Source organism: Elgaria multicarinata, chromosome 8 (assembly GCF_023053635.1).
Source record: "Elgaria multicarinata webbii isolate HBS135686 ecotype San Diego chromosome 8, rElgMul1.1.pri, whole genome shotgun sequence".
Lineage (NCBI taxonomy): Eukaryota > Metazoa > Chordata > Lepidosauria > Squamata > Anguidae > Elgaria > Elgaria multicarinata.
In genome coordinates, this window is record NC_086178.1 from 30317181 (window position 1) to 30332364 (window position 15184).

Genomic DNA, 15184 nt, shown 5'->3' on the forward strand with positions numbered 1-15184 from the left:
AGAATTGTTCTCAGAAGCCCATTTGTGGGGGGAAATCGGGGGGAGGGAGATGAAAACGAATCCCTTGTGAAAGACTGTGTTGCCCCCATAGTCCTTGTCAAGGGGTTCAGTCCCCCTCTCGCAATTTCCTGCTTTTTTATTGTTTTTGAAAGCACAAGGGTGGGCAGCCAGGAAAACGAAAGAATACCCTTCCCATGTATGCAAATGGGAAGCTCCATTAGCTGCCATCGGGAAAGTGCCGGCAAGGTTCCCTGTCCTGTTTTTGCACAAAAACGGGACCGGGAATATATTAAGAAAAGGGGACCCAACCCAATCACAACTGCAATCGGAGCTGGAAAGGAGGGTAAGGGGAGTGGCTTGGGTGTGCGGGGAAATGGCAATGGTGACCCGCTGGACGAGAGTGGCAGGAGTTTCTACCGCTCTTGCCTCACGACTCTGTAGGAACGCAAAACAACCCACGTTGCCTGCCATATGACACAATAACCAACAATGGCTTAAATAACCAACTCTGCACATTGTTGGTTAATTGCACGGGTTATTTAAGACAAATAATCCACCATGGGTTAAAAAAATATCCCGTCACATGACACGACAACCCACGGTGGGTTAAACAACCCACCGTGGACTATTTAAACCATCATAGGTTATCGTGTCATCCAAACGCAAAATCTCAATACGCTGAACTTTCTGTTCCACAGCATAGGAAAGCAACCCACATTTAAAAAGAGCATATGCTGAAGTATCAAAACTGAAAGTAATCCTAATGAAATGCTCCTCTCATTAACAGGAATGAGTCTGGATCAAAGTTTCAAAGCTTACCAGGACTTTTGATGACCCTACTTTCTCTTTGATATCTCGAATGCACTCCTGTTCTCTGTTTTGAACTGTGAAGGTGCCACTGCAGCCGGCAATGTCATAAAGGAAGTTTTTCAGCATCGCTTTTCCATTCACTGTAAGGCTAACTTCAGGATGGAACTGTGCTCCGTACAGTTTTTTAGATTCATTTGCTATAGCTTAGGAAGTATTAAAAGAACAACCACAATAAGAATTACATCAAATGAAAAAATGACCTTATTTATTTAGAGCAAAGAGGGGGAATCACATGTAAATAAAAATTAACAGACTAAGGTATTTGTTCTTGGAATATGCACTTTTTTCCTGGTAAAACCTAAACATGCCCTGCTCTTATCAAAATATTATACAATACTTCTTACCAGAAACAGGCCAGGAGATGAAACTAGTCCAGTGAATTATTTGTTACATTAAAGTGACCAAGTAATATTTGATTTATTTCCTGAGCATCTTATCTTGCTTGTTACATTCCCCACCCCTCAAGAGAATGACTCAAAAGTATGTTGGCAGATACAGAGCCAGATAGTGTCATTCTCTAAGAAAAGAAAAGGGGGGGAAAACACTACAAATTAAAACTAAATGTTTGCTCAAGTGTATAAAAAAATGTAAACCCCAAAGCAGGATCCCAAATATACAAATTCCAGGTGCTGTCTTTAAAGACATTTTGGAAGCATTAGCTGGTAGGGACCGCAGCTGCCCGGTTACCTGCGGGGGCTAGGAGCTCAGAGCACATAACACGGTGGTTTTTTTATCAGCTACACTGATTGGCATTTTTTCCCCGGATGCCACATAAAGGTTTGGTCCACACAACATGCCAACCCATACTCAGTGGTCGAGTGTGGGTTGTTGAACTGTGGGTTGTTTGTTGAACCTTGGGCTAGCATGCTGTCTCAACCCAGGACATTTTCTGAAGGCTGGCTTGTTAACCATGCAGTGTGACTTGTTAGTCACCCTGAACACCCAAAACAAACCATGGGTTCTCAGCGTGGCTTATTTTGAGGAAAAAATGCTGCATGGTTCCCAAGACGCCCTGCAGAAATGTCTTGGGTTTACACAACAGTTCAACAAACAACCCACAGTTCAACAACCACCCACACTCAACCACTGAGTGTGGTTTAGCATGCTGAATGAACTGAACCAATGTAAAGCCCAAAATGGTTTGGCACCAGTATCCACCAATATCATGAGTGGGCAATTTCCAGCCTATGGGCCTAATCCGGCCTGTGGTTTTCTCATCCAGCCTATGAAGACTTGGGTTCTCTCCACAGGCCCTGCCCCCTGGCCTGAAGCCTACCAGGGGCTTTGGGAGGAGGCCGGGAGAGGAATCCCATTCTTATCTCTAATCAGTGATCAGTAAGAACAAGGGGATTCCCCTGCACATCGCTCCCCCTCCCAATGGAGGACAAATGGCTGCAAAGCAAATGGACGTAACAAGGGCATTGGAAATAACAAGGGCATTGGAGGAACTGCAGCTGTGCACTCGTCTGGCACTTCAAGGAGCTCCTGCAAATGACGGATGAGCTGGCTTCGCTCATCCTTCGCCTTCTCTTGCAGGGCAGGTGAAAAGGCAGGCAAGCAGCTTCATCAGCCTTTTGTCCTCTCCATAACTGAAGAAAGTGCAGGGCAGGTGACGCGAATTCTCCAATGGGAAAAGACCCAGGCCTAGGGAAGCTGGTTCCCAGGGGACTTGCCAAGAGGATCCTCCTCCTGATGTGTCTGCCAGGGACCAAATTATGTCAGCATTGAGTGACCATGCCTGTGTGACATCATTAGGCTTAGCAAAGGCTGAGGGGGGGTCATCTCCCCCCCCCCCACAATTCTGGTTGTGCACCCCTGACCTATATGAATATGCCTGGACCCTAAGGTTGGACATGTAGACTCTGTTGAAGTGCCTGCCAGTAAGATCTATTAATCTGGTGGGCACAAGAGACAGAGCCTTTTCTGAGGTGAAAAATATTTTTTTTAAATGCAAGCATGTGCAAATATGTGTGCATACTTTAAGAGCTGCTCTAGACATGATCATCTTGCAAAGAAACAGGAATCGCAAACCATATGTGTTTCCTGTTCTTAACACTGTCACATCCAAACAGATATAATTTAAATAATGAAAACAACTTAATTCCTTGCAACCTACCAATGAAAACAAAACTAAAACACCACATCAACTGAACTTTGCAAATACGTATTTCTCAAATCATAAACTCCATAGTCTAAGGAGCAAAGTTTGGAGCTGAGCTTATTTACAGACACACATTTTTGTATAATTATTCTAAATTTTGCTTCACAGGCGCTTTGTGAACCAATCAAATAATAAAATAGTGCAGAAACTACATACCAGCTATAACACTTCCAGATTGTGCAACAACTTTGAATCCATCTGCTACTTTATCTACACTGTCTCCATGGGTGAGGAGAACAATCTCTTCCTTCTGGAGTCCCCTAAGTAGAAACACAAAAACTAGATCACAAAATAAAATATAAACAGACCTCAATCGAGAACAGTTAAGATGCACCCGTAAATACATAACAATTGTGGGGGGACGGGGACTGGATGACCAATGAAAATTTCCCCATGTTTTTCATGGTTTGAAACTGCCAGATTAAACCGTTAAATTGAAAGACTCCCCCTTATAACCCCAGTATTGCCTCCAATCCAGTCTCCTCCACCATTACTTTGCGCTCAAAGTATCTGCATACCTGAACAGTGAACACGTGTTATCTACAGTAATGCTGAAGACTCCGTCTTCTCTAACATCTTTTTTGTGCACTGTACCTCCAAATACTTTATTCATCATCTGTCAGAAACAGAAAAGACAATGAGCAACCACAATTCAGCTACTGCCGTTATACTATGCCGTAATGGACAAGCATCATTGCGTATATAAATAGCCAGGGATCAGACACCTTTGTTAAGCCCATAACCCATAACCAATCTACAGAGCTGCAGCTAATCCCTGTTTTAAGTTCACCATTGCAAATAATTACAATGGGGTTGGTCATCAACCCCCTCCTCTGTGTCATGACTAGCCCTGCTCCCCTTGGGTTGGAAGAAGGTGTTTCAGGTGATCAATCAGAATCAGACTCTGAAGTAGAGGAGTCGGCGCCAGAAACAGGCCAGGACAGGCCAGGCCAGCCTGTACCAGTGAAGCAGAAAGCTCTCACAGGCTCTTTACCAGCTGGGAGTGAACCCTCTCCAGAGCTTATCTCCTCAAGGACAAACAATACACAGTCAGTAGGAAGCCAATATTCTTCTGAGGGGGAGATCCGATCCTAGAGTACACCACAGACTAAAATGGGCGGAGCTAAAGGAAGGCGAGAGAAAGTCTGCCTGGTTGGCGTCCCATCAGAAGCTGCATCACAACTACTATCTCTGAAGTTAATGAATGGGCTTTCCATTCTTCTTGAAAAGACAATTGTCTCGCTTACTTTGCATAGTTTTGCCTAGGGGAATGTTGCTAAAGATTAGGCTCTCTTCAGGTGGGAAGAGATGTTTATTGCTTGAATAAAGCTTTATGGATTACTTAGCAGGCCTCATTATTGTCTCCCAAGAAGGCAAGAGGTTTTGAGAAACACGACATTCTGCTCGCCTGCACTGGTTCCCTCTTCACTGCTATGGAGCAGCAGCCCCTTTCCTGTTTCCTCCGCTAATCTCAAAAGATTCCTAGCTCTTTAAATGTTGGAGAATGCCAGGGAAGAGGGCAGGGACAGAAGTGCAGTGCCTGCAGCGTTAATTTTTTGATGCTGTGCTCTTCGGGTATGTAATTTGCACTGGAGTATTCTGCAGAGGGGAAGTTTGTTTAAATAATTACTAATAACCATTCATATGTTCCTGTTTCCATGGGGAAAAAAGAAGAAGCTAGGTTTAATGGGTCATCTTTCTTTTGTTTTAGCTAAATCCTGAGGAGCCCCAAAACACTTCTTTCTTAGCTAGGACTGAATTACTAAAACTGTAAGATCCAGTTAATGTAGTCTGTCAGTTTTAGCCCCCAACTGTGGACAGTATTCAGTGGGGCTGATCCACCTCCACTGGTTCCATTGCACTCGTGGAAGTGACCATTTGTACAAGGCTTTCACACTTCTGAAATTAACCCCAGAAACAAGCACAAACACTCAGTTCGGGATTTGGATAGGTCAGCGGAGCACAGGCACAATACAATACTATCCTCTATGTACAATCCTATGCATACTTACTTGGGGGTAGATCCCACTGAATTCAACGCAACTTACTGCCAAGCGAATATGCCATTGGGGTGCACAACACCCCAGAAAATCTGTTGGCAGCATGTTTGTAACCATGATAATAATTTCTATTAAAGAATTAAGTACAAAGTACCAACTTCTGCTTTAGCCCCCAAAGACATTGGGGATAATTACATTATTGTATAGTTCGCTTGGAGCACTATTTAGCCTCATGTTTGGTAGCAAGCTTGGCAATACACATAAATACATGCCTTGACATTTTCTATGTCCTTAGTTCTTTTGCAGCTGACCCCATCCCTAGATGCCACTGTGGCATAATAGTTTACTTTCATGCACCTGATGGACTGAAGTCTAATACGGCATAAAAGTAGCATGTGTTCCACCATAGTGGATCCATGCACACAATGACGTACATTCTGAACAGCTCTAGAGCATGGAAGTGCTATGTACCCTTTATAAAAATGCAGCCCTGTTATGTAGATGAATGCTCCCTGATCCACTCCATCCCCATTTTGGGACAGCGATTGAAACACCGGTGTTCACGGCTAAGCTGAGTTTTAAATGCAGGACCATTATTTATAGCAGAGCATGCTTTGAGTTTCCTAGGAATTTCCTCTTCAGGAACGCCACACAGGCACTCAAACTGCTTTTAGCTCCATATCACAGGATTTTAAAAAAAGAGTTTGAAGGTTGGGATGCAACAGCTCCATCAACCAAAATTCCCAGGAAAACATCCAGTGGACTCTCTCAGGTCTTCTGAAAGCCACCAAACTCAAAACACTGTTAGTTATAAATATCTAGGCCTTCTTTGGATATTTACTTCTTTCATGCAATTAATATCATGTGGAGAGAGAGAGAGAGTGGCAGTGGTCCGGTCCCTTGCTACTGACTGCAAAGGGAAAGCCTAATGAACATGCAATGGGCCTGTTGAGACGACACGCTAAGCCATGGTTAGGCCGCTAACATCTTTGCAGCAAATGGCTAGTGAGTGTGTTTAAACCATGGTTATGCAGCCACCACTGTTAGAAATGGTTCACACGACACCCTAAACCTTGTGTTAGCTTAACCACTGTGGCTTAGCATGTCGTCTGAAAATGGTCACTGGCTGTTTCTGTGAGGTGAAACATGCTTCCCTCTATATACATGCCACACAACACATGGGCAAACTGGGGCTGGTAGGGGACAGGCAGCCTCACTCTCTCCCCATGTGATGCTTGGGAGGGACCACAGCTCAGCAGTAGAGTAAATGCTTTGCATGCAGAAAGTCCCAGGTTCGATCCCCGGCTTCTCCAGGAAAGGCTGGGAGAGAATTCTCCCTAGAACCTTGGAAAGACGTTGCCAATCAGTGTCGACAATACTGGACTATGTGGGCCAAGGGTCTGACTCAGTAAAAGACAACTTCCCACATTCCTGCACAGAGAAACTAACACCAAACAGCCAAGTTGGTAAACCTTGTCCTGGACTGGACTGCTCAGGCTGCAGGTGGGAGCTTACACAATTGCTCTTCCCTTTTAAGGATGCCCTGCACAGAGAAGAACTAGACGTCAGAACATCTGGTCTTCTAGGCGCAGTGGACTTTTTGTATGGAAGAGCAGTCATGCAATCCCCAACTACAGTCTACGACCGAGAAACAGGTTTACCATTTTGTCTGTAAAAGTGTCTGCATTGGACACCTGCACACATGGAGGCCCTCATTAAGCCTGGTTCTGAGACCCAGCGCCTTTCATGATCTGAATGATAAAATAACAGAATAAAACCATTCCATGTTGTTATTACAGTGATCAGACAGACGTGAAAAAAGCCATTATTATTACTTCAACATCACATCATGGTGAAAGATTATCTGTCCCCACTTGGACCACCAGAAGGCCAGAATTTTTATCTTGGATTACAGGCTGCACAAACAACAGACTTTGCCTTGCACATATAAACATGACTATGGCAGTCAGCAATTTAGAAGCTTGCTTTATTATTATTTCTCACTATACTGTATTTGATCCCTGATGAAGCCTTGCTATTTGAGGGAGTTCTGTTTTGACATGGCATTTATTGCGCTTGACTGTTCCTTCATTGTTACAACAAATTTTAAGCAGCGGTGTTTGATTTTGCAGAGAGGAATACAATCTGCATACCGTCTTGTGCAAGCTCACTCAGGCTGAGTCCTGCAGCTGGTATTGTTTCTGGATTTGTGCTCTATGATGGGGCGGTTCCATTTCCCAGCACAACGTACTCTTTCATAATTATATAAATAGGAGCCACCTTTCGTTTCCCTAAATTAAGATTAGGCTTTTTAATGACTTTCAGGGCTTGCAGTTCATGCTTACACAGAAATCTAAATGAATTTTATGAAAGGCATAAAAATAGAAAGAATCAGACACACACAGGATGTCTTGCTCTCTTTTCTTTCACACCTACCTCTGTTCTTTCCTCTCTCATATATCCATTTCCCCCCTTTCTGCTTTGTTGTTCCTTCTTACTTCAAACATGACTCTCTAATTCTCTGAAAACCCTATTAACGTTTTACCACCTCTGTTTTCCCAAACTTCCACCATGTACATTGATGGTGCTATATAAATAAATAATAATAATAATAATAATCCTACTAGAGCAGCCTTCCTCAACCTGGGGCGCTCCAGATGTGTTGGACTACAACTCCCAGAATTTATTTATTTTATTTATTTATCATACTTATACCCCGCTCCTCAGCCAAAAAAGGCTCTCGGAGCGGCTTACACTTAGCAAAAAAGACAGTCCCTGCCCTCAGGCTTACAATCTAATAAAGACATGACACATAAGGAAAAGGAGTCAAGGAGGGAGGGAGGGAGGGAGGAGAGAGCTGGCTGGGGCATTCTGGGAGATGCAGTCCAACACATCTGGAGCGCCCCAGGTTGAGGAAGGCTGTACTAGAGCAACTGCGGTTCTCAGAACCATAGTTGTCTTACTTACAATCTTAATTCTCTGAATGCCAGCCCTCAAGATGGTAAAATGGCGCACACACACACACACCCATGCGCCAAGGAAAGAAAGAGCACACGTCAGTGAAGCCGGAGAATTACAGACATGCACTTCTTAATTGATTTATTTTTAATAAAGAAATCCTAAGGTTGGGGGAAAATAGCCCAGTGGAGACTGAGCAAGTTCAGTGGAGACAGAAAGCTGACATTGTGGGGAATGGAAAACCAGTGGTGATGGAACGGAGAGGCTGGAAGCCTGAATGGAAGTACTTCACGCTGCAATGTTTTGTAGCAGATCCCATCTGTATATACTAATCAGGATCCCAGCTCTCCAAGTGCCAGGCCTTGGGCAGCCAAAACAACAATATCCATGCCCAAGAGGGAGGAAACAGCAAACTGGGCTTACAGAAGAACAAAAAATCTTTATTCTTTTAAAGTTTTCATTGACAGCTCTTCTAGTTCGTTCATTCTGTTGGTGTTCCCCAGAGATCAATTTTTGCCCCCCATTTCTCTTCACTTAATAGACAGCCCAATTTCTTCTTTTAGCCTGCAATGGAATTGTTACATTGACAATATCCACCCCCTTCTTTCTATTCCCTCGCTCTGTTCTTACAAATATCCTGAACTCCTTAACAGCTATTCCTCCTTGAATACTGGCTTGTCTTAAATTCAACATATATTCTACCTACTCCTAAGCTTTCACTTTCTCCCTACCTTGGAAAAAAAATCGCGCTTCAATCTTCTCAGCAAGTTAAACAGCTTCGGTGTTATTTTTGTTAATCCTTTTTGGCCTTATATTACTGCACTAGCTAAGGCCTGTCAGTTCTCTCTAATATTTCTAAAATTCATCCTGTCTACTCATTGTACTAAAAACCCTTATTCACACCTTATTTATTTATTTATTTTTATTTATTTATCTGATTTGTACCCCAAAATGGCGCTCAAGGTGGCTTACACAATTAAAATGGATTAAAACAATACATTAAAATGCTATGGGCGGGATGTAGCAGGGGCACTGTGTGCATGGCCAGCCCCGATGTAGCATTTCCAAGGACAAGCCCCAAAACAAGCGAAAACACTTGTTTCTGGAAGGGGAAGGTAATGGAGCTGGCCATTTGTGGAAGGCTGCCGTTGATCCTGCCCTATAAAATCATAAAAGGATTTCTTTTTTAAATTAAGAATTCAAAACAGCACCCAACCCAACAGACCCACTTATAGGCCAAAGGCATTCTTGAATAAAGCAGTCTTTGCCTGCTGGCGGAAGGACAGCAGAGAAGGAGTGAACTTAGCCTCTCTTGGGAGGAAGTTCTTCAGCCTGGGAACAGCCACTGAAAAAGCCCTTTCTTCAGTCAATACCAAACACACCTCTGAAGGCAGCAGTCTTGAAAGAAGGGCCTCTCCAGAAGATCTTAAGAATAGGGCAGGCTCATTCTATCTTGGATTGTTTTTTATAATATTTTGTTTACTGTTTTTCCTACCTCTCCACTTAAACATGGTTCGCACAATCACCGCAGCCCATAAGCACTGCGGGTTGTGGTACCCACGGGTGCCATGTTGGTGATCAAAGCCCCTGTTGTCTGCGCTTCTCGTTATGTGCGAACCAAGCGAGGATGGGTGGTTGGCAAGTGACCCAGAATCCATGGGCTGTTTCAGGATTATGGGTGCTTGGTCAACCATTCTAACAATTCACCCTCGCCAAATTTGCACGTAGCAAGAAGCTACAGTGCACCCCTGCTGTGCCACATATATTCAAAATGGTGGCCGGTGCCGCAACAAAAAACCCAACAGGGAAATACACCCATGATGGCTTCTCATTAGTTGCGAACCAAGCTATTATCTCTATTCTCAACACTCCTGGCACGCTTACTTTTCTCCTCCTGATGTAAAACATCTCTATACGTTTCTCTTCACTGGCTTCCTCCATTGTCCCATTTTAAATTTAAAGCTGCTTCTAACTTTCAAGTTTCTTCATGGCCCTACTCTTATCTTAGTGGTTTTCTCTCTATTCTCCTCCTCCCCATTCATCAAATACTAATCTCCTTACTAAGCCTCCTTTCCCTTCTGCTGTTTCTTGTCTATGTATTATCCCTCTCTCTATCTCGCAGCCCCTTAAGCATGGAATTCTCTCCCTCTAGATATTCAGCAGGCCCCTTCTATCTCCTCATTTAATTAATGAAGATACATCTCCTGTCTTTTGCACTTCATTCTTCATAATGTCCTGTTTCGATTATTTTCTTCTAGTTAAGCTTATTTTTTTTCTCCTCTTAAATTTTATATGCATTTCACTTTGGTTTGACCCAACTAGTGCAAAGTTTCCCTCTAAATCACTTCTCTCCTTTTGTCTCATGAAGTTATCTGAACGGTGAGCCTGTGGGTAGAGACCTGTGAATTTTTAAATCAGGTATAGCACCTTGCATATTTTAAACACTTCTACAAATAATAAAAGAGGATAGTGTTGAGAAAGCTTCCCCCCCTTTTTTTTTGCAAGAACATAACGTTTGTGTGTGTAAACGGCTCATAGTACCTTAGTCATAGTCACAGATTCATTTATGAAAATTCTACGAAGTATCAGGCCTAAAATTAAATACCACAACAAACACATTTAAAAGAACTGAGAGTCCATAGCAATCCCATTTTTAAGATTATGCATATTTTCCCTCAACAGTGATGGCCTCAAAAATCTCATGAAACACTCAATGGGCTTCTGCTCACTCTTAGAAAACCAGACCTGCATACAGAGCCCTTGAATCCACACACAGAATGCACTTGGGATCGTACTATGAATGATACGCAAGGAATTACTACACCATTTCCCAGTTCTGTCAGAAAGGCCATGGCCTACATTTGCTTAAGTCTACATCCAGAATTAATTTTTCATATACTGTACTGTTACAAGTTATGCCCAGAAATAATCATACACTCTTAACCAAGCCATAGAATGACATATGTAGAAGATGTGAGTAGCACCTGCATGCCATAGCAGATTCCAAGAACAGGTTTGCCTATCGTAAATATTGCTGGGTCAAACCAGGGAGCATCCTCTGCATAAACGGAATTGGGTCCTCCAGATATGATGATAGCCCTGCAAAGGAAATGGAGACTTTTTTTTAACGGAATATGATTTTGGAACTAAACACTGCTTTAATAATATATCACCATACGTTTGCACAAAACCTTTATAATAGTAATTGCGCATGTGCATAGGGCAGGGGTGGGCAACTTGTGGCCCTCCAGATGTTTTAGCCTATAACTCCCATTAGCATAGCCAATGGTGAGGGATAACGGGAGTTGTAGGCTAGAACACAAGCTGCCCACCTTGGACATAGAGCATCTTAAATCTTTAAAATTGAGACTGGTATATTGTCTGGTCTAAAAAAATATTATCATCGGCAAAGCTTTAAAAAAAAATCAGGACAAGTAAATGAAAACCACCACAACCAAAAACAATTGCAGTTTAAACCATCAACTGTTTAAGTAAATGTCTGCCTTGGGAGACACTTTAGTCTTTACTACCGGAAATGCTTCTGCTGTGGTTCATATCCAGTCCCAACATCTCATAACTACCCCTCTCAACTTATTACATTGCCATCTTATGGTCAGTTGAAAGCACCATCTTAACGGTATCAATTGAGGACCTTAATAGCACAAGGAGACATTTTCAGCAGCTGCTGTGAGGTGGTAAAACTTCCCTGTCTCTGGATAATCTCTGAAATCCAATCCTAAATACAATGTAGAAATACTCAAGAGCCAGAAAGGAGGATACTTATGAACCTAAAAAGCAGTAGATCCAGAAAAGTACATTAATATATTGAAAAGAAAAAGGCAATTCTACGTTTTACATAGAAAAATATTTTATAGAAGCCTTTCCACTGTATTAGTGAACCATTATTTATTTATTTATTTATTTAGCCATCTGGAAATTGCTTTCCGATGTTCTTATCTCAGCTGAATTTTAATGACTGGGAATAAGTAGAGGAAAACTTGTTTCTAACATTGTACTTTAGTGTTGCAACAGACATTTTTTCCTGTAGGCTTGGGTGATTTTTTAAGTAGAGGCCTTTTTGGTTGTGGCACCCTGTTTTTGAAACTACCTCCCCATAGAAGCTTGCCTTGATACCAAGCCTGATGTCCTTTTGGAGCCAGCTGAAGACCTTTTAACTCACCCAGACCTTTTAGATCGAGCAAGTTCTAAATTTGCTTTAACACTGGAATTGTATCTGCTTCACTGCTTAATTGTTTTGTACTGTTGATTGAGATTTTAATGTTTTGATGCAAGCTGCTTCGAGAACCTTGTTGCCGGAAGAGCAAGGTTAAAAGTGCAAATAAATAAACTCAGTGGGATGGGACAGGCTAAATATCCAACTCAATTAAGTAAACAAAGATTTCCTTCAGGCAGTTTCAGACATCTGCATTTCCTTCAGTTCTGCTCACTCCCCTCCATAGCAGAAGCGCTTCAAAAGTAAGACTGAAGGCTTATCAACTCTGACTGAGTACCACACCTATACACTACCCAGAGAAGCACAAGTACTATTTCTTAATTTACTGCATTTTTATCCTGTTTCTCAGGCAATTATTGTCTCCCAAAGGTGCTCACATCGATTAAAAACAGAGACAAGACAGACAGACAGAGCCCACCATCCGGATTACAAGCTAACACAACAAGACACACAAAGGAAGAGGAGGGTGATCAGTTTTCAAGGCCTGGACAAAGTGGTGAGCTATAAGCCAGCATCTAAACGCACTTCAGGCGAGGCTGATCATGCCTTGCTCGTGGTCCGGACTGAAGGAGGCTCTTGTTCCTTGGCCCAACGAATGGGTCCAGAGCATTCTTTCCCCTTACGTCTGCAGTCCCAGAGCAACTGCCAGAGCAACTGTCAGTTCTTTCTGGCAGGGAGGGGGGAAGAGAGCCTTCCGCAACTGCTCCTTCTCTGGCCAACATACAGATGGCTCAGGTTGGTCTCCCCCTTGGCTTGGTGCTATTCCTAGGAAGGGGGGGGTCACTAGGTCCCTGGCGCTAGATCCCCTGGCTGATGGTAGAAGCCAAAGCATGCTTCCTTTACTATTGCTATTATAATGTGCCAGGGAGAAGAATTCAGCCCAGCATTTTCATATGCTAACTTCAAGCACAGAGCCTGATGCATTATTGTCCTGGAAAAACATTAAGGCTGCAACCCTGTACACACTTACCTAGGAGTAAGGCCCATTAAATCCAATAAGACTTACTTCTGCATGTAGGCATGAATAAGATTGCACTCTAAGTCATTCAACTCTTTGCCTGCCTAAACTGGCACATGGAATCTTCTAGACGTGTCCTAAGGAAACTCACAATTTCCACCACTGTTTACTTCTCAGCTGAGATTTTCTCTTATTCGAGCAATGTTTAGGCTTTAGGGTCCAATGTATACAATCAAAAGAATTGTGGTGAAGTTCTTCATAGACAATCACAATTCAGGTTGCAGGTAGGACTGTTCACGACTGTTACTAGATGCGAGTGTAAGAAGCAGCACAGCCCAAAGTTTTACACTAAAATGTTTTCTTCTCCTGAATAACCACATTTTAATATTAATACAAAACATCCAGCCAACCAGGAGCTCTTCGGATAGCGTAGGCTACAAATAAAATGAGTAACTAGGCAATTATTATTATTATGGAATTGTGATAAATTCCGAAATGCCATTTGTTTAAACCTGTTCTGAATTTCTGACACTGAAGAGACTGTGCGTTTCATACACACTTTGAATATTGAAGCAGGCCATTTGTGTCTTTCATCTTCCACAAAAGTAAGCACAGAAAAAATTAAAATTAACATGCAATGAAGTAAAATCACTTTTCTATGTGAGATGGGGAATAACCACCATTTGCATCCTGATGGCATAATCCAGGTGTACCATGAGCGTTTTTGTCAATGTGTAGATCAGCCTTCCACAACATGACGCCCTCCAGGTGTTTTCCACTACAACTCTTCCCTCTTGGACTTCTTTTCCTTGTGTGTCATGTCTTTATTAGACTGTAAGCCTGAGGGCAGGGACTGTCTTTTTTGATAAGTGTAAGCCTCTCCGAGAGCCTTTTTTGGCTGAGGAGCGGGGTATAAATATGATAGCTAAATAAATAAATAAACAAACTCCCATCAGTCCCAGACAGCATGGTCAATGGTCAGGGATAATGGGAGATGTAGTCCAAAACATCTGGGGGCACAGGTTGGCGAAGGCTGGTGTACCTTAGGAATGCTTCATTCAAGAGTTCCAGAGTACAAACGGTAGTGAAAATATTCTATTAACTTGGCAACCAAGTGGCTTGAGATAAATAAAAGAACCTAAAAGCCGCCTTGCTGGATCAGGGCAAAGGCCTATCTAGTCCAGCATTCTGTTCACACATTGGCCAACTAAAAGTCTGTGAGAAGCTCACACAAGTATAACATGAGTGAAACAGCACCCTCCCACCTGTGTTCCCCAGCAACTGGTCTTGAAATGCAGGCTGCCCCTGATACTGGAGATAATACACAGCCATCATGACTAGTAGCCATTGATAGCTTTATCCACCCTGAAAGCACTAGGAAAGCTCTTGTTTTGGCTTCACAAATAAAATTCAGTGCCTTTTAAAGCAAAATACTAACAAAATAAACACAATGATCAAACTTACCGAAATCCCTGTTCTTTGATGGCAAAGGCAGGAGTTTCCAGAGGGAAGATCTCTGACTGGACAAACAGTTCTCTGACTCGGCGATCTATAACTTTCCCATACTGAGCACCAGCATCAAGTATTACTACAGCTCCCTCATAGCGGCACAGACCATCCTTGAGATCTTCTCCAGCATTCTCCAACTGTGAACATGAACAGTATTCATATAAGCACTTTATCATAAACAGATCAGGGCAGAGCAAGAACAGAAAAGCAAAGCACGTTGTTTTTGGTTGTCTTTTTTTTAAAAAAAGAGCACTAGTTAGTAAATTAATTATTAGAGATACTTCCATTCTCTTGGCATGGGAAATGTTTTGGAATAATTAACCTGTAAACAAGCACTAAATGAAAAAATTGGAAATAAACACAAAATGAAAAGAAAGTTTAAAAACACAACATTCCTGAACTAGGGAATTGAACACAATACGTAGTGAATTCAGGATGGTTTGCATGAGCTATTTATTAATAAATAGATATGCAGAGTTGGTCAGTCTTGGTCC

At 42.4% G+C, this 15184-nt stretch overlaps 1 protein-coding gene across 1 annotated transcript in view; it reads right to left on the reverse strand.

Moving 5' to 3' along the window:
• The window catches only part of GMPS (guanine monophosphate synthase), a 45573-nt gene that overhangs the window by 15579 nt on the left and 14810 nt on the right, over positions 1–15184 (reverse strand). The window contains exons 2-6 of the mRNA XM_063132065.1: positions 14646–14827; positions 10974–11088; positions 3550–3647; positions 3188–3291; positions 820–1013 (exon numbers count right to left, since the gene is read on the reverse strand). Coding sequence (XP_062988135.1) covers positions 820–1013; positions 3188–3291; positions 3550–3647; positions 10974–11088; positions 14646–14827 — 693 coding nt within the window. The remainder of the gene's footprint in view (positions 1–819; positions 1014–3187; positions 3292–3549; positions 3648–10973; positions 11089–14645; positions 14828–15184) is intronic.